At 44.7% G+C, this 22,761-nt stretch overlaps 1 protein-coding gene across 3 annotated transcripts in view; it reads right to left on the minus strand.

Annotated features, from left to right (window-relative positions):
- Window positions 1-28: 28 nt before the first annotated feature.
- Window positions 29-22,761, minus strand: part of LOC123998115 (phosphatidylinositol 3-kinase regulatory subunit gamma-like) — a 31,924-nt gene continuing 9,191 nt past the window's right edge. For 2 of the 3 annotated variants that reach the window (XM_046303042.1, XM_046303051.1), the window contains exons 2-16: window positions 18,895-19,622; window positions 14,187-14,279; window positions 11,954-12,028; window positions 10,608-10,748; window positions 10,124-10,313; window positions 8,597-8,682; window positions 7,983-8,088; window positions 7,725-7,823; window positions 7,366-7,546; window positions 5,990-6,115; window positions 5,749-5,891; window positions 5,443-5,619; window positions 5,277-5,348; window positions 5,003-5,176; window positions 29-4,390 (exon numbers count right to left, since the gene is read on the minus strand). In XM_046303042.1, the coding sequence (XP_046158998.1) occupies window positions 4,198-4,390; window positions 5,003-5,176; window positions 5,277-5,348; window positions 5,443-5,619; window positions 5,749-5,891; window positions 5,990-6,115; window positions 7,366-7,546; window positions 7,725-7,823; window positions 7,983-8,088; window positions 8,597-8,682; window positions 10,124-10,313; window positions 10,608-10,748; window positions 11,954-12,028; window positions 14,187-14,279; window positions 18,895-19,219 (2,181 nt within the window). In that variant the 5' untranslated portion in view covers window positions 19,220-19,622 and the 3' untranslated portion in view covers window positions 29-4,197. The remainder of the gene's footprint in view (window positions 4,391-5,002; window positions 5,177-5,276; window positions 5,349-5,442; window positions 5,620-5,748; window positions 5,892-5,989; window positions 6,116-7,365; window positions 7,547-7,724; window positions 7,824-7,982; window positions 8,089-8,596; window positions 8,683-10,123; window positions 10,314-10,607; window positions 10,749-11,953; window positions 12,029-14,186; window positions 14,280-18,894; window positions 19,623-22,761) is intronic. The other variant, XM_046303060.1, reaches the window with a different exon arrangement.

A 22,761-nucleotide genomic window follows, 5' to 3' on the forward strand; every position in this document is an offset into this window, starting at 1 on the left:
TTCACAGAGCTGATCTGATTGGTCAAAAGACCAATTAGTGAAATAAATAATTGGGCTGCCTGTGTAAACAGCCTTTTCACAGTCTTTTCAATCTATTTGGTTATTTAGAGAAATTAAATCTCTAAATAAGCATGAAATATAAATGTAAAGAATATCACCAAAAGTATTCACACTAGCTTATTCAATTAAATCTGCTCAGGTTATGATGAACAAATAACAAAACACAAACAGGTTTCATAAAAGCCACTTTCAAACAGACCATTAAGAGCCACCAATGATGCCGTCCTTGTCTTAAAATGAGATGTTCACTATGTGGAGTGTTTCTGACCTATTATAGCCAATTATTGTAAATTAATGAACCTGTTCAAGTCAAATTATAATAAAACTCCTGAAACATGAGCTCCCTATTCATGTCTTTGTAGTGCATTTACAGTAGCAGATTTTAACATTGGCACAGCGACATCCCTACTCAAGCCTCAAATTTGTACCCACTCACAGGCTTTCTCACAAGCTGAGGAAATGTGTCGTTTTACATTGCACCGTCATAGCGGTCTGAGACAGAAATCAAGCACAGCTTTTGTCGACCTGCAATATAATTTATTTTATTTAACTAGGCAAGTCAGTTGAGAACAAATTCTTATTTACAGTGACTGCCTACCCCGGCCAAACCCTACCCCGGACGACGCTGGGCCAATTGTCGACCGCCCTATGGTACTCCCAATCACGGCCGGAATCGAACCAGGGTCTGTAGTGGCGCCTCTGGCACAGAGATGCAGTGCCTTAGACCGCTGAGCCACTCGGGAGCCCAAGTCCACAGAAAAGGCCAGGGGAAACAATGTCACTGAGAACAGACTGTCTAGACCTAGCTACAGATTGTATGCCAGAGAATGTGATATAACCAAAGAATGTTGGTGTCCATTACTGGGTGTTAGAGAAAGGCCCCATACAAACCGCAGCCATAGATTTTTCAACTAACCTGTTATTGGCAATACTTTTTTCACAGAATCGAGAATAACGAAAGTATCTGAAAAATGTCAGTTTCCAGTTACAGGTGGTTCTACAAAAAACAGCAAAAACTCAAAAATATTACATCCAAGTATTGTACGGCATGAGGAGGTATCTCGACATCTTAGCTGCCACAGATCTAGCATTCCCAGCATTATTGCAGGAACTAGTAGATTCTACTTCTACGGCCACGCGTATAAGTAGGTGACAAACAAAGGTCTAAGCACACCAAGAGGCATATCTCACTTAAACATTGATATCTTTCTGAATTGATTGTTTTTGTAGAACCAACTGCAACTGGAAACAGACTAAGATACTTTTTTAAACGACTCGAGAATGAAGAAAGTAATCCCTAAGAACAGGTTCGTTGAAAAATCTATGGCGGCAGTTTGTGTGGTTCTTTTGAGTAACACTCAGTAATGGACACCAACACTCTTTGGTTATATCACATTATCTGGTGTAAATCTTTAGCTAGTCTTAACCTGGCTGTGGTCATGTCAGTGGAGGGCATACGTAGTCTTATACTGCATGCAGAGCCACCGTGTGCAATTTGAAAACAAACCAGAAACATATTTTTTACACTCTTTTTTATACAGCACTCTCTCTTGCCAAAACAAATCAACTAGATAGTCCCAGTTTTCAAAGATCCGTTGACCTGAAGGACAGTCGAACTGAGCAGGACTCTGAAAGCTATGTTCAGTAAATAGTCCAGACTATTATTGTCATCGCTCTCCAAGGAGACACTTTTCACCTAACTACCAGACAAACATAAGAACAGGTTAACCAGATTAACATCAACATTGTTGTCAGCTATAAAAGGTTGATTTACACCAATCCCAACATGAACGGCAATCTAACCACTCCTAAAAGTGAGCAATACAATGCACCAACGTCTGATTAATACATGACAAGTGTAAAGGTTATCACTCATTCAGTGATTTTACTTGAATCAAAATCAATGTTGATGAGGCATCGTGAAGTTGTATGTCTAAATCGCTGCATAGTACTAATCAGTTTGTCAAAGTAGTGTTTCAAGTCTACCTAGAATATCTGGTGTATATGTTAGCATTACAGTACAACTTGTTTCCTGGGAAAGAAGCTCATTCACAAAGTGTGGCAGGTAAAGTCCGATTAAGTAAATTGTGGAATTAGGCTACTATTACCTTAATGAGAGACTGCATACTGCATACCCAATGTGATGCATACTGCATACCCAATGTGATGCATACTGCATATCCAATGTGATGCATACTGCATACCCAATGTGATGCATACTGCATACCCAATGTGATGCATACTGCATACCCAATGTGATGCATACTGCATACCCAATGTGATGCATACTGCATACCCAATGTGATGCATACTGCATATCCAATGTGATGCATACTGCATATCCAATGTGATGCATACTGCATATCCAATGTGATGCATACGCATACCCAATGTCAAAATGTAGTGAAAAGACCATGCTTCTTATATCTGGTACACAACCCCCATAAGATCTACCATCTATCCACAACTATAAAATATGAATGGAAATCCATTTACACCATGCACAAATCCAACACCGCCATCATACACACAGTAATGCAGGGGTGGGCAACTTCAGTCCTCAAGAGTGTCTGCTGGCTTTCATTCATTCCTTTAAGTCAGCAACTGATTGAGACCTGGGAAACCAAATGTGTGCACTGAGCCCTGATCCTAACCTGGGAAACCAGATGTGTGCACTGAGCCCTGACCCTAACCTGGGAAACCAGATGTGTGCACTGAGCCCTGACCCTAACCTGGGAAACCAGATGTGTGCACTCTGAGCCTTGACCCTAACCTGGGAAACCAGATGTGTGCACTGAGCCCTGACCCTAACCTGGGAAACCAGATGTGTGCACTGAGCCCTGACCCTAACCTGGGAAACCAGATGTGTGCACTCTGAGCCTTGACCCTAACCTGGGAAACCAGATGTGTGCACTGAGCCCTGACCCTAACCTGGGAAACCAGATGTGTGCACTGAGCCCTGACCCTAACCTGGGAAACCAGATGTGTGCACTCTGAGCCTTGACCCTAACCTGGGAAACCAGATGTGTGCACTGAGCCCTGACCCTAACCTGGGAAACCAGATGTGTGCACTGAGCCCTGACCCTAACCTGGGAAACCAGATGTGTGCACTGCAGTCAGTGGCAGTAGTCCCAGGTAAAAGTCTGAGGGAGTTACCCATCCCTGCTCCAAGGCAATCAATAGCCAGGTCTATTTCAGATTTCTAGTTTCATACACAGTGCTGTACAAAACACTTGGCATCTGATTGGGGCAAGGCATCCACACTGACTCTGATCAACAGAACGAGAATGGAAGACCGAGGATTAGAAGAGAAGGCACTTTCACCACCAAGGACTGCAACTCCAGTTCACATTACACTCGTCACTGTCTGTCACAGCAATCAGTGTCCTCAAGCTACACCAGGGGCCATGCCAGCATCTAATATCATCAACCTCAAACTATTTTAAACAGTCTTACATAGATTGCAACAAAAAAAAAGCTTTCAGAAAAAGACAAATTAATCTTTTTGATTAACACATTGGTACTGAATTTAGTCTTCTAGACATGTTCTGCTTTATGTGACAGGGCACATAGCAATGAGTCCACAGAAAGGAGAATGCTTTCTTTGTATGCGTCCCATAGCGCTGTGGGAGAAAATGTGTATTAATATGAACTTGCAACAAAACACTACGAGTTAAGCCTTTTACCACATCTCCCAATCATCCAGCCATGTCAGCAACGCTTGATGAAAACAGAAAGTCTGTTAGGTATTTTTGTTCTCCATGTCCAACCCTTACGCCTCTTTAACTGTTGAAAAAAGTTACTACCCCCCCAAAATGGCACCCTTAACAAGTCGATTTAAAAAGTAATTCCCTCCATTGAAAGGGAAAATGGAATCTACAGCAGTTACTTTAAAATAGTCAACATATTTTTATCCTAAAACTGTGTAGTGTTGTAAAGATTTAACAAAAATATAACATTTACAGGGTCTCTTCAAAGTCAAAACCCAGTCAGTCATTATATCTGCCACTTCCACTCCTATCAAACCCAACGCTCAGAAAGTTGTTTGCTTTTTTGTTGGGAAAAGTGAGGGTGTGTGGTCTCAGTTCTGTGTGTGTTTTTGCTCTGTGCCGGGCCTTGTCCGGGAGACGGAGCGTCTCATCTGGGTTGCTGCTGGGTTAGGACAGGAATTGCCAGAGTTACATTCAGCGAGTCGTTGTGCTGGACCAGGGAAGTGTGTCTGTAGTGGAGAATCAGCTCTCTCAGGGAGCTGTACAGGTTGTAAGGCTCGGCGAAACCGTAGCCCGTGGAGGTCTTGAATATCACACAGTGCTTGACGTCCCCGTCCACGCTGCATGTACAGACGTGAAGTCAACAACAGAACAGTTGGTTAGACACCACGCCCAAACACAGCAGTCAAAGTGATATTTCAGGACAAAATCAAAAAGTTTGTCAAATGTTTTCAGACCGCATAAAGACACCATAAATTTTGAAGATCCTGCTATATGCCTCAATACCAAATGTTCCTCCGTCCAATAGGTTTGGATGAGCTGACTCAGTTGTGTTACAGCTTAACGGTCCTTTGCGGATAAGATTGGCCAACCATGTTTTCAGATGGTCCCCACATTTCCCATGCGTTTGAGATTTTCAGGCATCATCTCGGCTGGTGAGTCCGGAAAACATCTGACAAACCTGGCTGAACTCCACCCAACAGTCTAGTCGTATTTCCAACCCAAATCATTATGTGACCGCAGAGCAGGTTAATGAGACTCACGCTACAGAGCAGGTTAATGGGACTCACGCTACAGAGCAGGTTAATGGGACTCACGCTACAGAGCGGGTTAATGGGACTCACGCTACAGAGCGGGTTAATGGGACTCACGCTACAGAGCAGGTTAATGGGACTCACGCTACAGAGCAGGTTAATGGGACTCACGCTACAGAGCAGGTTAATGGGACTCACGCTACAGAGCAGGCATATGAGCCCTTCTGGGACTGGCTGTCTCGGATCAGGAAGGTGCCGTCACCCCTGCCCCTTAGCAGCTCTTCGGCCTGGCCTCGCTTGATGTCGCCCACGTACCAGGTGCGCTCGTCATGGTGTGGCAGGTCATCCATCTCATCCACCAGAGAATATAGGCTGGGAGGGAGAAGAGGGGATGAAACTAGGGTCAATATGATACACGATAAGACATCATTAAACATCACAACTGTCAGACGGCCACATTGGTTTAACTCACTCTTCCACGTCGTTCTTGATCCCAAGCCACTCGTTAATCTTCTTCTGTCTGGTGCCCTTCTGATTGAGCCACCTGGGGCGTTAACACAAGCTAACGGTTAGTTCCCATGTTCCTAAACATTTCAGTTTCGCATTGTAAAGTGTGTGTGTGTGTGTGTATAACCTACACCAGGTACTGGTCTCTGATCTTCCTCAGCTGCATGAGGTCTGGTTTCAGACTGTTCATCTTCTTGTCGATCTCTCGGTTGTCCGTCGCCTGCTCCTTCAGGTCCTGCTCCAGCTTCCGCTTGCTGTCATGGATCTCAGTCACACGAGACTTCAGCTTATCTGAATTACTTTGGATTCTGTAAGGTGGAGCGACAAGATTGGGAGGTCCCCCACTTCATAGTCATGATCACTACAGGCTTCAGTCAGAGGGCTAGTTCAAACCCTGTATCACAACATGAAAATCCTACAACAGGCAATGTAGATACCTCTCAATCTCTTGGCTGTTGCCCTCCCTGTGGAACTTGTCAATGTACTCTTTGCTGTAGCGCTCTTGGGTCTCGCACTGCTCCTCAAAGATATTGATGGTCTCGGTGAAGGCCTCGATGGCCGTGTGCTTCATCTGTAACTCCTGGAGTACAGGGAAAACAGACGAGGTTTTGCTCATTTCAAGTGCTATGGAACCCAGTCCCAAATGTGACAGTGAAAATGGATGTGTTGAATATGTACCTGAGAGGTGCGAGTGTACTCTTCATACAAGACGTCATATTCCCGGCTCTTCTCCTGGTACTGGTCATGGTACAGCTTCAGTTGCTCTCCTACTGCTTCCACGTTGTCCTCTTTCACCACCTGGTCCTGGAAATAACAAAGACCATTAACTAACCAAATCAAACTATTTGTCACATGCGCCAGATACAAGAAGTGTAGACCTTACCGTGAAATGCTTACTGACAAGCCCTTAACCAACAGTGCAGTTCAAGAAGAGTTGAGAAAACATTTATCAAATAGAGTAAACAATACTAAAAATCAACACAATAACGAGGCTATATTCAGGGGGTACCGAGTCAGTGTGTGTGGGTACAGCTTAGAGGTAATTTGTACATGTACGTAGGGATGAAGTGACTATGCATAGATAATAAACAGCATGTAGCAGCAGTGTACAAAACCAATGGAGGGGGTCAATGTAATAGTCCGGTGGCCATTTGATTAATTGTTCAGCAGTCTTATGGCTTGGGGGTAGAAGCTGTTAAGGAGCCTCTTGGTCCTAGACTTGGCGCTCCTGTACCGCTTGCCATGTGGTAGCTGAGAGAACAGTCTATGACTTGGGTGACTGGAGTCTTTGACAATTTTATGGGCTTTCCTCTGACACCGCCTATTATATAGGTCCTGGATTGCAGGAAGCTTGGCCCCAGTGATGTACTGGGCCGTATGCATTACCCTCTGTAGCGCCTTACGGTCAGATGCCGAGCAGTTGCCATACCATGCGGTGATGCAACCGGTCAGGATAATCTCGATGGTGCAGCTGCCAAACTTTTTGAGATCTGGGGACCAATTGCCAAATCTTTTCAGTCTCCTGAGGGAGAAAAGGTTTTGTTGTGCCCTCTTCTTGGTGTGTCTTGGTGTGTTTGGACCATGATAGATCGATGGTGATGTGGACACCAAGGAACTTGAAACTCTCGACCCGCTCCACTACAGGCCTGTTGATGTTAACGGGGGCCTGTTATGCCTCTAGTCCACGATCAGCTCCTTTGTTTTGCTCACATTGAGGGAGAGGTTGTTGTGATACAACCACAGCAAGATGTTGAGCTATAGAACACTCAATGTGGGCTCAATGTATATCAAATAGAGGGGCAGCAAGCAAACTCTCCTCACTTAAACATAATTGTTTGATAACATTTCAGACACGCTATTGCAGTCCTCTTGGGGATGCCATGGGTTTGGGATTTTCCTTAACGCATGTGCCATAAGAAATGTAAAGCCTTCCAGAAAGAATAAGGGTGCTGTTCGAAGGCTGCATTCCTTTTCTCATATCTATTTAAAAACCAAGTAACCCCATTGACATAAGGCCCAGAAGTCAAACCAACATTACAGAATCATTCTACTACCTGCTGATATTTGGAGATGGGGTACAGTAGCCGCGAGTCCAGCTTGGGGTTGTACTGGGCCAGTGACTCCTGGTGATAATGCAGGATGAGCTCCACCACAGAGGAAAACGTCAGCGGCTCAGAGAAGCCGTACCTGCCGCCTCGGTGGAAGATCTTGATCAGCTTGTTGTTTCCTCCTTTTCTAGAAATGGCCAGAGCAGTTGAGCAATGTTACAGAGCTTATGTGAAAGTCTCTGGAAGCTATCCAAAGTGGTGAAACGTCATTGCATTTGAAACGAGTGACTAGGGAATACTTGAAGATTATTTTAAGAGAGACAAACTAGTCTCTTTCAGACAGACTAAATTATCAATACCCTTACCTGAGAGTCAATGTGTATTCTCCTTGCACCTTGCTTGAGGCGTCTCGGACCAAGAAAGTCCCATCCGGCATGTCTCTCATCTTCTCATTCACCTCCTCTCTGGAAAAAATATCATGATTACATCACTAAAACTGGGTGAGTAAGATGAGTGACAAGTGACAATCATTTCTTCTTGAAACAGAAGATTGTGGTCTCAACTGTAACTAACCAAGTGTGGACATTAACACTGGATTAATTATATAGCCAGATAAATTGTACCTGGAAATGTCTCCCCAGTACCACTCTGCATCGGCCATCTTGCTGCCGTCTCCATTGATCACAGAGGATGCCATGGCTTTGGTTTTGGAAGGTTTGGGAGGTAGGGCTGTCAAAGGGACCAATAGGTGGTGGTGTCACAACACAGTGGGACACCCATTCAAAATGGACCCAAGAGATAGAGGTGTTTTTGATTGAGAGTGATATATTGTTGTGAGCTTGTGTATATAGCCTCATTATTGTGTTACTTAAAAAAAACTTTAGTTTATTTAGTAAATATTTTCTTAACTGTATTGTTTGAACTGCATTGTTTGTTAAGGGGCTTGTAAAGTAAGCATTTCACCTGTTGTATTCGGCGCATGTGACAAATCAAATTTGATTTCAAAATCAAATCAAATGTATTTATATAGCTCTTCGTACATCAGCTGATATCTCAAAGTGCTGTACAGAAACCCAGCCTAAAACCCCAAACGGCAAGCAATGCAGGTGTAGAAAACTCTCTAGAAAGGCCAAAACCTAGGAAGAAACCCCGAGAGGAACCAGGCTATGTGGGGTGGCCAGTCCTCTTCTGGCTGTGCCGGGTGGAGATTATAACAGAACATGGCCAAGGTGTTTACCTGGTGGCATTTCTTCCAGCTCCCAGGCCCTCACCACCAGCAGTCTCTCCAGCACTTGGGCAGAAACCTGACAATCTTCTTCTGACCTGGACAAAAATCAATACACTCCTACGTCAGTTATTCGGAGTACGGTGGAAAGAGTGGTTCAACGGGATGAGGGGAGACATATTTTACAACAGTACAGGAGGGAAAGGTCAGTAACGTGGGACATTGGTTGGAGAGGTGTTGAGGGGACATACTGTATATTTTGCTGACTTCAGAGAATAGTGTTCTTCCAGGAAAACAGATGTGTTATGGCTTCTATCTCAAGCTGGCTCAACCTGCAGACCATTTCTACAGCCAGAAACTTTGTAGACTGACAACCGCATGAACTCAAGAGGATGCTGGTCATGTTGATGCATTTCTTCCTATCTCTCTCTGTTGGCTGGCCAGTATTTCTCTCTCCCTCTCTCTGTTGGCTGGCCAGTATCTCTTTCTCCCTCTCTCTGTTGGCTGGCCAGTATCGCTCTCTCCCTCTCTCTGTTGGCTGGCCAGTATTTCTCTCTCCCTCTCTCTGTTGGCTGGCCAGTATTTCTCTCTCCCTCTCTCTGTTGGCTGGCCAGTATTTCTCTCTCCCTCTCTCTGTTGGCTGGCCAGTATTTCTCTCTCCCTCTCTCTGTTGGCTGGCCAGTATTTCTCTCTCCCTCTCTCTGTTGGCTGGCCAGTATTTCTCTCTCCCTCTCTCTGTTGGCTGGCCAGTATTTCTCTCTCCCTCTCTCTGTTGGCTGGCCAGTATTTCTCTCTCCCTCTCTCTGTTGGCTGGCCAGTATCTCTTTCTCCCTCTCTCTGTTGGCTAGCCAGTATCGCTCTCTCCCTCTCTCTGTTGGCTGGCCAGTATTTCTCTCTCCCTCTCTCTGTTGGCTGGCCAGTATTTCTCTCTCCCTCTCTCTGTTGGCTGGCCAGTATTTCTCTCTCCCTCGCTCTGTTGGCTGGCCAGTATTTCTCTCTCCCTCTCTCTGTTGGCTGGCCAGTATTTCTCTCTCCCTCTCTCTGTTGGCTGGCCAGTATCTCTCTCTCCCTCTCTGTGTCTATTGGCTGGCCAGTTTTTTTTCTCCCTCTCTCTGTTGGCTGGCCAGTATCTCTCGCACCCTCTCTCTGAGTCTATTGGTTGGCCAGTATTTCTCTCTCCCTCTCTCCCATGTCTATTGGCTGGCCAGTATTTCTCTCTCCCTCTAGCTGTTGGCTGGCCAGTATCTCTCTCTCCCATGTCTATTGGCTGGCCAGTATTTCTCTCTCCCTCTAGCTGTTGGCTGGCCAGTATTTCTCTCTCCCTCTAGCTGTTGGCTGGCCAGTATCTCTCTCTCCCTGTGTCTATTGGCTGGCCAGTATTTCTATCTCGTGTCTATTGGCTGGCCAGTATTTCTATCTCCGTGTCTATTGGCTGGCCAGTATTTCTCTCTCCCTTTCCCTCTGTGTCTATTGGCTGGACAACCCCCCCCCCCCCCCCCCCCATAACGACATAGGTATTTCTTTAAATGTGAGACTGACCCAGCGGGGAGCAGCAGAGGGCTGAAGAGGAGTGCGAGGGTGTGAGGGTCCAGGCCATTGTGGGGCGAGCTTTGGCCCACTCGGTCCAAGTGTCTGAGCAGGTACTGCAGGGTGAGCAGGCCTGGCATGGGCACGGCCGGGGGCTCCAGTGCCTTCAGTACACGCTTGCCTGTCTCCTCGACAGACAGCTCTGGGAAATAAGAACCAGCAAGGAAACTGCATGACAACCTTAGTGCCTTGGGTTTGAGACACAATGGTAAACCGACAATATTATTTTCTATTGAATGCCAAATTCACATTTTGCTTTGTATTTCTAAGCCGATTCCAAAATATACACAATTCTTTCAACACCTGATAGTGTGCTTCAAATGATAGCTGTTTTTTTTGTTTTTGTTTTTGTTAGTAGAATATGCTCCTGGAATCACTTGCATCAGTTCTTAATGAGATACATGAAGAAGCATGTTAGTGCTAAAGATAACGTTACCTGCTTCCTCTTGCAGGGCAATCTTCAGGCTGGGATAGACACACTCTGGGATGATGGGGGAGGGCAAGTCCTGCAGGAATCCCATCAGGGCCTCTGAGAGCGCCTGGACGTCGTACTGGCCCATCTCAGGCTCCGAGAGCTCTGTAAAAAGAACACTTTAGGTCGCTAATTCAGACACGGCAGAGTCTGTTTGTGTACATCGCTGGTTCTCCTGTTCTGTGGTAAGGTGTCCCAAGAGTTGTGCTTTGTGGCCAGAGTTTCTGGTGCGGCTAAGTTTGCTGTCTGGGAGACAGTGTCCAGACTAGTTCTATGACAGTGTCTGAGAGCCTAAAATAACAACCTCCTCCTCTTTCACCGATGCGACAGGCAGGCCAGACTGGCTGGGTGCTGCTTACTGCTCCGTCACGCCTCAGCTAGCAAACAGCTGTCTTAAAAGGCCTGCCTGGTCCGGTCCAGCTCTCCATCTGAGCAGATAGACAGTGGGGAGAGTGTCTGGCATGTGTGAGTGTGTGTGAGCATGGGGAGAATCTGGGTCGGTCTGTCTGTGGCATGTGAAAGGTGTGTTTGTGGGGGGTGGGGGTGTGCATCTCAGAACATGCTGTTGACACTTGATCTAGCCTATATCGTCCTGTCTGCTCAAATCTTTGGGAGACCGTACTCAAACTCATTGTGGCATGGATGTTGCTAAGCAAGTTCCAGGTCACTTGATTCCTTGGAACACCCAAGTGTTTACTTTCTCCAGTCGAAACAAACAGTGCCATGTATATAGATAAGCACAGAATAACAAGCGGAACGAACTCGTAGAGCCAATTATGTTGCAATTAATGCAAAATCGGTCACGGAGTGAAAATAACACTCCCGGGGCTGTCCTCACTCTTCAGTACAGCGGGGCTCACAGAGAAGTGAAATAATGAAGTGCAATATATGCAAGATCGTTTATTTTGTGTGGGGGGGGGCACAGCATCCATCCGTCTCTTTGATCCGTTTGAACAGACTGGCCTATTTCTCTACACAAACAAAGGCTGTGTTAATGGCCCACTGTTGAAATAGAGCAAAGACAAACAGAGCATGTAGTGTATCCTACAGGAACCACGAGGACAGCATGGTCATCACCCCTCTGAGTTATTTTCCTAACTGAACTCAATAGGCAGGGCTATAGAATGAACAGCACCACAATCATTGAAGTCACAGGGTTCGGAGTAAATTATTTTTATCCTACAGGAATGGATGACTATCCGACGATGGCAACAGACTCTATCAACTTGTACAGCTCAGCAAGAGTTGAATGTAAGAACAATAAATTCATGCACAAGCATAATGTGCAAGAGAGAAAAAGAGGGTCTTACCAAAAATCAGGCTCTGTCTATGACCGCCAGCAGCCAAGGAGCCAGACTTCCTGTACAGCGTCTCGCACTCCAAACCTGCAAGAGTTTGACACACACACACAGTTACCCTTCTGAAATAGTATTTTCTCTCCTGGCATGCCTCTATTAGTGGATCAATTAGTCACACGTATAAACATCCAAAATACAGCTCCCAGAGCTGAAAATACATGACTGAGACGCTAACTGAAACGTTTCAACACTAAACTGGCCTTCCACATGCTACTTGGAGGCCCAGGAGACACTTTCAGGAGTGCTAAGTCTGAAAGGTCAAAGATCAGACGGAGAGAGGAGAGGGCCTTTTCTCAATTCGATTTGCTCAACTCCTGCGTCCTCTCAGGGAACGTGGACGAAACATGTGGTTGTATGAAAAGCAAATTACGTTTACAGGGGTGGATCCCAAAACAAGGACGGACTTTTGCCCAAATGAGGAAAGGCAGAGGAGAGTTCCTATCAAAGCCAGGGTGTCTCCTCTAGCAGCAGATCCACCTTTTAAATGACACTGTTTGTAGACCATGGGGATCTAAGTGGACCATGATCAAAGCTAAATACATGTATGTACACAGTGCCTTCACAAAGTATTCAGACCCCTTGACTTTTTCCACATTTTGTTACATTACAGCCTTATACCACAATTTATTTATTTTTAAATCCTCAGCAATCTACATAATTATGACACATAATGACAAAGCGAAAAACAGTTTTTTAAATGTTGCTAATTTATTAAATATAAAAAACAGAAATACCTTACTTACATAAGTATTCAGACCCTTTGCTATGAGATTCAAGATTGAACTCAGGTGCATCCTGTTTCCATTAATCCTCCTTGAGCTGTTTCTAAAACTTAATTGGGGTCCACCTGTGAAAAATTCAATTGATTGGACATTATTTGGAAAGGCACACACCTGTCTATATAAAAGGTCCCATAGCTGACAATGCATGTCAGAGCAAAAATAAAGAAAGCCATGAGGTCAAAGGTATTGTCCGTAGAGCTCCGAGACAACATTGTGTCGAGGCACAGATCTGGGGATGGGTACCGAAAAATGTCTGCAGCTTTGAAGGTCCCCAAGAACACAGTGGCCTCTATCATTCTTAAATGGACGATGTTTGGAACGACCTAGACTCTTCCTAGAGCTGGTCGCCCGGCCAAAATGAGCAATCGGAGGAGAACGGCCTTGGTCAGGGAGGTGACCAAGAACCTGATGGTCACTCTGACAGAGCTGTAAAGTTGCTCTGTGGACATGAGAGAACCTTCCAGAAGGACAACCATCTCTCAATCAGGCCTTTATGGTAGCGTGGCCAGACAGAATTCACTCCTCAGTAAAAGGCACATGACAGCCCGCTTGGAGTTTGCCAAAAGGCACCTAAAGATTCTCTGGTCTGATGAAACCAAGATTGAACTCTTTGGCCTGAATGCAAAGCGTCACGTCTGGAGGAAACCTGGCACCATCCCTACGGTGAAGCATGGTGGTGGCATCATCATGCTGCGTCAATGTTTTTGAGTCAGGGACTGGCAGACTATTCAGGATAAAGGCAAAGATGAACGGAGAAATGTACAGAAAGATCCTTGATGAAAACCTGCTCCAGAGTGCTCAGGACCTCAGATTGGGGTAAAGGTTCACCTTCCACGGGACAACGACCCTAAGCACACAGCCAATACAAAGCAGGAGTGGCTTCGGGACAAGTCTCTGAATGTTCTTGGATGGCCCAGCCAGAGCCCAGACTTGAACCGATCTAACAGATGCTGTAATTGCTGCCAAAGGTGCTTCAACACCTTTGTAGTAAAGGGTCTGAATACTTATATAAATGTAATATTTCAGTTTAAAAATATATATAAATTAGCAAACTTTTCCAAAACCTGCATTTGCTATGTCATTATGGGGTATTGTGTGTAGATGGTTGAAGAAAAACAAAAAAACAATTTAATCAATTTTAGAATAAGGCTGTAACGTAACAAAATGTGGGAAAAGTCAAGGGGTCTGAATTCCTTTTGAAGGCACTGTACAGTACATGTCATGCATAAAATATATTCTACCAAAGCATTAGTTTACATGCAAGTATGGATAACTGATACATTAATGTCACATCGAAAGTACTGTGGCATATTTCCAGGTCAATGCTGCTGCTTCTCTTGTCAAATGACTTGTACTAAACACATCAGATTCAAACGTGTTCCGATATCACACAGCCATCTTACCTTTTTTCTCAATGGCCTCTATCAACTTCACCAAAGTGGGGAGGGCATTTTCTGGGGGTGGAAAAGGCTGGACAAACTCTTGAGCTGAAGTCCCTGGAAGACAAATAGGATAGGATACCCATTAGGCCTTGATCTTGTTTCAAATAATTATTACAGCAAATCTGTAGCAATCAAAGACACCAAACAAAGCTCAATCAAAATTACAACAGCCCCTTAAATAACTTTTAATCTTTTCACAACAAATACCCAGTTTAATTTTCTTTCAGGAATTTCACTCTCCCCTCCACTCCATTGCAAGGCCATGTTTCACCACAGCCCTTTGCGTGAGGAGGGTTTTTCAAGGGTGTCAGTGTAACACAATGAAGGATTTTAATTTAAAAAAAAACCTGAACAGGCATAACCTCCGGTGGCAGCGCGCCACAGCCTCATTTTCAGACCCACTGTATAAGCTTGGCACCCCGTGCCTCCTGGCAGCGCAAGCCTAAACCATGTCTGATCATTTTGGAGTTCACAGAAAGTACCATGTCAGCACATTCCCCCTCTCTGCTGCACGTTAAACATGGAAAATTGCTGCCCAGCTCTCGATTTCTCTCCTGTATAATGTCCGCCCCACCCCCCTGCTTCTCTGCAGCCTTCACTCTTCCAAGGGTCGCCTTTCCCAAATGCTCTGGAATCTAGCTGCTGTACAGTGGCTGAGTATTGCATATTTGAGTCAGTCTTGCTATGTCGCAACTGTACAATACAAAAACAAAATAAATATACAATAAAAAAAACATATTTGCCTGTACTACAAACAGTGCATTAGACTACATACAGTAAGGTTATGTTGAAAATACTATCGGCAATATGAAATAATATAAATCCTCCACAGAACAATATCAAAGACAGAGGACTCAAACAAAAACACAGCTCAAGAAGTTGTAGGCCTACACTACCGACTGCATTGACCATCTGAAAATCTGCCTATTGGCCACTGCACAAAATACTGCCATAATTAAACCCAACATTTGCATGTGAGAGGGCAGATTGGACCTAAGCTTATTAAACGCATTGTCGGAAGAAAACAATAGCCCTAGACGTAAAAACTTGTTTTTGTACAGAAAATGTTTTCTTCAGTAGTGACTATGACTAGGGCTGTTGCGGTGACTGTAGTACCGCCACCGCGGTCACATGAAGGCATTCAAATTGCACATGACCATTTAGTCACAATAATTAGGCTTCTCCAAGCTCTGATGCTGCAGATGGTCATTAGAGGCCTACCAAACTTGCAAACTGCCTGGTACTCAGCACTCTATTGTCCCTCTAACCACTCTGACATCAATGCAAACACTTCATGAGGGCCCATGAGCTCATGTTGCGAAACATTTCTATAGGCTATGCAACTGCTAGAGAAAACAGGGTGATGACCTCTATTAAAAAGAGGATCCCATCAGCCTTCTATAGGCTAAGCCTACTATATTTATTTCTCAACTTTCCTAATAATTTAGCACATTGCTTCTCTTTACAACAGGAGTATAGCCTAACTGGCTGGCATGAAAATGAACCACGGGGAAAAGCAGTTCTCCATTCGCTATTTAAGTGCATAGATGACATGTATTTTTTCCACGAAGCAGTAGGCCTATGTCTACACCACCTTGAAAATGTCCGTTTTTATATTTAGTTGCCCCAGTCTTAAATGCTTTGTTGTAGAGTTCCTGAGATGTTGAGCAATCAAAAAATAATCACATTTCAGCAATTGAACTCTCAAAGTCTCTGCTAGCGTCACAGTGGCCATTCTAAGCAGTTTTCTTCTACTCCAGCTGCTTAGTTGGATGGAAGGATTGTGGAGAAAATTAAGAAACCTGGACACCAGGCTTTGGGCTGTGTCACTCCCTGTGTTCCCGTACACCACTGCCTGCTCAACCCAATTCGTAGAACGGTCCGTCGTCACTCCCTGTCCCAAGGCTGGGTATCTTTACTAGTCCATTGGCTGCACTTAATGGTATGTGTCTCCTGCAGACAGACTAAATATAACTAACATAGGTCCCGCCAGTAAAATAAGCCTTTAACATTCCCCAATTAAAAGAATGAAAATGTAGAGCATGTCTGGAAACTAAATTATACAGCATGGGTGAGTCTTTTTCTCCAAGAACGAAGGTAGTTCGCCTGGGCTTGAAAAAAACGGTCTAAATTGCATGTCAAGTTCATATTGCACTCAATCCACCTACAATATCACAAACTATCCTTAGTTGGATGACAGGGTTTTTGCCTAAAGCCAAATTTAAAATACCTGAAGTACGTATGCAATGCAGGAATACAAGGCCTGTCCTGAGTAGATAGGCCTACGTTGCAAAAATACACAGAAGTGTACAGCCCAAAATGTATAACTCGATGCAACTATGCAGGGAAGCCATTTTGCGTAACTAATTGTGTTGTGTACATACGTTAGGTATAAATTAGATTTGACTCCCAATCAAATTGTGTCAAACCTTTTTCATCTTTAATTTCAGAGCAAATTGTCAGTAATAGAAGGAAAAACTACTCTGCAACCCATGGCATTTTAGAGACATACAAAGAAAAAAGGAAAGCAAGTATGCAAGATGCAAGAGTAGCAGGGCTGCAGCAAAGAGAGGGGACATGGGGAAACGTGTCCAAGGCTAACAGGTTGGAATTGCTTGGGCAGCTGTGGGTACCATTTCCATTTCTCCTAGCAGGCCTGTGGCCTGGAGAGGAACTGAGCTGACCTGCCCCCCTACAGAGAATGAATAGAAGGAAAATATTGAAGCAGTGTCACGTGGCTCCAGAGGAATGTGCTGCTTCAGCAGAAAGCTCCCCTACCTGCTCCCTTTCCAGACTGACCTGGTGCTTTTCCAAGCTCCCAAAGCAAGCAACACAATTTACTGCCTCCAGAAGGGAAGCAACAGGCAGAGAACTGAAGTACAAAGGGAAATGGAAGGTGAGCTGATACTATGTGAAGACAATAATTATGGGTAAATAACAAAATACAAATAAAAGATAAGCGGACATCACAGATTTAAAAAACATTAGAGTAAAATCATCTAGAATGTTGAAAAAGTAGACAGGGTTTGTTGCTCTTGTAATCCTACAGTACAGTACGTATTCTTGTATGCAGAAGTTAATCATAAAACCTTTTGTCATAACACTATTTTCAGAACACTTCTGTTGAATGAATCTATGACCTTGCTTGGGGTGTTCATATTTAAACACGACCCCCAATGTGGGGAGTCTGTGGTGTATACAGTGCCTTCAGAAATGATTCACACCCCTTGACTTTTTCCACATTTTGGTGTGTTACAGCCTGAATTAAAAATGTATTCAATTTAGATTTTTTTTGTCACTGACCTCCACACAAATACCACATAATGTCAATGTGGATTTCTTTTTTTACAAATTAAGAAAAAATGACAAACTGAAATGGCTTGAGTCAATAATTATTCAACCCCTTTTATGGAAAACCTAAATAAGTTCAGGAGTAAAATGTGCTTAATTAACAAGTCATGTAAATTGCATTGACTCACTCCGTGTGCAATAATAGTGTATAATAACATATATAGATTTTTTTAAATGGCTACCTCATCTCCATACCCCACACATAATTGTAAGGTCTCTTAGTCAAGCAGTGAATTTCAAACACAGATTCAATCACAAAGACCAGGGAGGTTTTCCAATGCCTCGCAAAGAAGGGCACCTATTGGTAGATGTGGGGGGAGCTGACATTGGAGCATGGTGAAGTTATTAATTACACTTTGGATGGTGTATCAATATAGCCAGTCACGACAAAGATCCTTCCTAACTCGGTTGCCGGAGAGAAGGAAGGAAACCACTGAGGGATTTCACCATGAGGGCAATGGTGATTTTAAAACAGAGTTTAATGGCTGTGAGGAGAAAACTGAGGATGGATCAACAACATTCAGAGTGAAAAGAAGAATGCTTGTACAGAATTAAAAATATTCCAAGACATGCATCCTGTTTACAACAAGGCACTAAAGTAATACTTCAAAAAATGTGGCAAACCAATAACCTTTTTTGTCCTGAATACAAAGTATTATGTTCGGGGCAAATCCAATACAACACATTACTGTGTACCATTCTCCATATTTTCAAGCGTAGTGATGGATGCGTCATGTTATGGGTATGCCTGTAACCATTAAGGACTAGGAGTTTCAGGATATGGAGCTAAGCACAGGCAAAATCCTAGACTAAAACCTGGTTCAGTCTGCTTTCCACCAGACACTGGGAGATAAATTCACCTTTCAACAGGACAATAACCTAAAACACAAGGCCAAATCTACACAGGAGTTGCTTAACAAGATGATGGCGAATGTTCCTTAATGGCCGAGTTACAGTTATGACTTAAATCTACGGCAAGACCTGAAAATGGCTGTAGCAATGATCAACAACCAATTTGACAGAGCTTGAAGAATGCTCCTAATACCCAGAAAGATTCACAGCTGTAATCTCTGCCAAAGGTGCTTCTACAAAGAATTGACTCAGGGGTGTGAATAGTAAAATTAGATATTTCTGTACTTCACTTTCAATAAATTAGCAAAAATGCCCAAAAACATGTTTTCACTTTGTCATTATGGGGTATTGTGTGTAGATTGATTAAATAAAATGTTTTCCTCACCAATTTTGAATTCAGGCTGTAACAACAAATTGAGGAATAAGTCAAGGGGTATGAATACTTTCTGAAGGCACTGTGTCCTACCTTGATGTGCTGGGGGAGGCTGAGGCCTGGGGGCTGCTGGGAGGGGTCTCTGCTGCAGAGGCTGGTTGGGCACCACATACATCTTCACAGGCCCCACATACTGGACATACGTCCCAGGGAAGTCTCCCCTCTGCTTAGTGCGCTTGTTGACTCCCACCATCCATCCCAGGCAATCCGGGTGCTCCTCGTCCCCATCCTTGAGCCCAAGAGATGTCAGTGACGTCTTGCTGACGGTCAGTATGTCCCCTGGCTGGAGGTCAAGGTCCTCGTCCCAGTCTTTGTTATAGACATAAATTGCTATGAATTGGAAGCCCTCTACAGCCATGTGCAAAGATTTCCAACTATGATACACACTGACCAGGGCAGTGAAGTGCCAGAGTGTTGAGGATGTTAATTGTGATGGCAACACTATTCAGGAATTTTCAACTAAAACTAAGAAGCATGACAGAACTGTTGGTTTGAATGGTTGAAACTCAGACCTGGCCTGTGTTTGAGAAATAAAGCACTTTCTTTAGCTTGATCCCTCGGTGTAACCAGACAATGGAGCAGAGAGACGGCATTGGCAACATGCTCTTTGGAAAGACCCGAGACTTGCAGGTAAGAGCTGAACCAAAGTAGGGTTCTGATTTACACTGGTACGGTCTAGGAATGACAGATGCAGGGCAGGCACTTCAGTGACTCTGAGCACGTCGTATTGAGAATCTTCCAAGTGTTCCTGGTGGAAAGTTCTACAGAAGACAAAAGGCACAGATTCAGAAGAGAATACATTAAGCACATGAAGCCAAATCAATGAGTTTTTTTCTCTCATTTAAAACCTGTTTAAACGGGGAGCTAAACGTTATCCCATCCATTTTTCCCAAAAGGATACCCCACATATAAATCTATGAAACTGTCAACTGAAATGTAGAAAAGGGCTAGCCTAGGCCTACGTTCCCCTTGAATAATAAGCACCAAGTGTTCTTAGCCTCAGTCAACTATCACAGACACTCAACTAATTCAAATCTTATGACACTACTAACTTAAAGGGACACTGCGACATTCCGGCATTTGTTCTACTTCAAATCAAATTCTATTTGTCACATGTGCCGAATAGAACAGGTGTAGACCTTACAGTAAAATGCTTACTTACACGCACTTAACCAACAATGCAGTTTTAAGAAAATACCTACAAAAAAGTAAGAGATTAGAATAATAAATGATTAAAGAGCTTCAGTAAATAACAATAGCGGGTCTATATACAGGGGGTACCGATACAGAGTCAATGTGGAGGCTATATACAGGGGGTACCAGTACAGAGTCATCGTGGAGGCTATATACAGGGGGTACCAGTACAGAGTCAATGTGGAGGCTATATACAGCGGGTACCAGTACAGAGTCAACGTGGAGGCTATATACAGGGGGTACCGATACAGAGTCAATGTGGAGGCTATAAACAGGGGGTACTGATACAGAGTCAATGTGGAGGCTATATACAGGGGGTACCAGTACAGAGTCAATGTGGAGGCTATATACATGGGGTACCAGTACAGAGTCAACGTGGAGGCTATATACAGGGGGTACCGGTACAGAGTCAACGTGGAGGCTATATACAGGGGGTACCAGTACAGAGTCAATGTGGAGGCTATATACAGCGGGTACCAGTACAGAGTCAACGTGGAGGTTATATACGGGGGGTACCGGTACAGAGTCAACGTGGAGGCTATAAACAGGGAGTACAGGTACAGAGTCAATGTGGAGGCTATATACAGGGGGTACCGATACAGAGTCAATGTGTAGGCTATATACAGGGGGTACCGGTACAGAGTCAACATGGAGGCTATAAACAGAGAGTACAGGTACAGAGTCAATGTGGAGGCTATATACAGGGGGTACCGGTACAGAGTCAACGTGGAGGCTATATACAGGGGGTACCAGTACAGAGTCAACGTGGAGGCTATATACAGGGGGTACCAGTACAGAGTCAATGTGGAGGCTATATACAGCGGGTACCAGTACAGAGTCAACGTGGAGGCTATATACAGGGGGTACCGGTACAGAGTCAACGTGGAGGCTATATACAGGGGGCACCGGTATCGAGGTAATATGTACATGTAGGTTGAGTAATTAAAGTGACTATGCATAGATAATAACAGAGAGTAGCAGCAGCGTTGGGGGCGGGGGGGGGGCAATGCAATTAGTCTGTGTAGCCATTTGATTAGCTGTTCAGGAGTCTTATGGCTTGGGGTTAAAAGCTGTTTAGATGCCTCTTGGACCTATATTTGACGCTCCGGTACCGCTTGCCATGCAGTAGCAGAGAGAACAGGGTAGCTGCAGTCTTTGACAATTTTTAGGGCCTTCCTCTGACACTGCCTGGGATAGAGGTCCTGGATAGCAGGTAGCTTGGCCCCGGTGATGTACTGGGCCATACGTACTACCCTCTGTAGTGCCTTGCGGTCGGAGGCCAAGCAGTTGCCGTACCAGGCAGTGATGCAACCCGTCAGGATGCTCTCGATGGTGCAGCTGTAAAACATTTTAAGGATCTGAGGACCCATGCCAAATCTTTTCAGTCTCCTGAGGGGGAATAGGTTTTGTCGTGCCCTCTTCACGACTCTCTTGGTGTGCTTGGACCATGTTAGTTTGTTGGGGATGTGGACGCCTAGGAAGTTAAGCTCTCAAACTGCTCCACTACAGCCCCGTCGATGAGAATAGAGGTGTGCTCGGTCCTCTTTTTCCTGTAGGCCACAATCATCTCCTTTGTCTTGATCACGTTGAGGGAGAGGTTGTTGTGCTTGCACTACACAGTCAGGTCTCTGAGTGGGTTAGAGTGGGTCTAGGGTTTCTGGGATAATGGTGTTGATGTGACCCATGGCTACAGATGTGAGTGTTATGGGTGGGTAGTCATTTAGGCAGGTTGTGGTGAAATCTGTACGGAGCCTTCACCGTGCGCTGCCACTTTAAGAGTGCATGAGCAGTAAGGAAGGAGGAAATAAAGAGAGCTCGTTCTGCTCTTTGGGGAGGGGCTCTGGGTGGCGCGACAGTTTGATTGTGTGTGCTGTGCTGCAGAAGTTTTGTTTGTTTTCAGCTCGTGTAGTTTATAAAGTATTTAACTCAATCATCGGTGTGAACGCTCTAAGTCATGGTTGTTTTCGTTTGGGACCCCACCAGTTATGGTTTGGTCCCGCCCCCTTGGGTTGTGCCGTGGCGGAGATCTTTGTGGGCTACACTCGGCCTTGTCTCAGGATGGTAAGTTGGTGGTTGAAGATATCCCTCTAGTGGTGTGGGGGCTGTGCTTTGGCAAAGTGGGTGGGGTTATATGCTTCCTGTTTGGCCCTGTCCGGGGGTGTCATCGGATGGGGCCACAGTGTCTCCTGACCCCTCCTGTCTCATCCTCCAGTATTTATGCTGCAGTAGTTTATGTGTCGGGGGGCTAGGGTCAGTTTGTTATATCTGGAGTACTTCTCCTATCCTATCCGGTGTCCTGTGTGAATTTAAGTATGCTCTCTCTAATTCTCTCTTTCTCTCTCTCGGAGCCCTAGGACCATGCCTCAGGACTACCTGACATGATGGCCGTGCTGCTGCTCCAGTTTCAACTGTTCTGCCTGTGATTATTATTATTTGACCACGCTGGTCATTTATGAACATTTGAACATCTTGGCCATGTTCTGTTATAATCTCCACCCGGCACAGCCAGAAGAGGACTGGCCACCCCACATAGTCTGGTTCCTCTCTAGGTTTCTCCCTAGGTTTTGACCTTTCTAGGGAGTTTTTCCTAGCCACCGTGCTTCTACACCTGTATTGCTTGCTGTTTGAGGTTTTAGGCTGGGTTTTTGTACAGCACTTTGAGATATCAGCTGATGTAAGAAGGGCAATGTAAATAAATTTGATTTT

This window comes from Oncorhynchus gorbuscha, linkage group LG02 (genome assembly GCF_021184085.1).
Source record: "Oncorhynchus gorbuscha isolate QuinsamMale2020 ecotype Even-year linkage group LG02, OgorEven_v1.0, whole genome shotgun sequence".
Taxonomy (NCBI): Eukaryota; Metazoa; Chordata; class Actinopteri; order Salmoniformes; family Salmonidae; genus Oncorhynchus; species Oncorhynchus gorbuscha.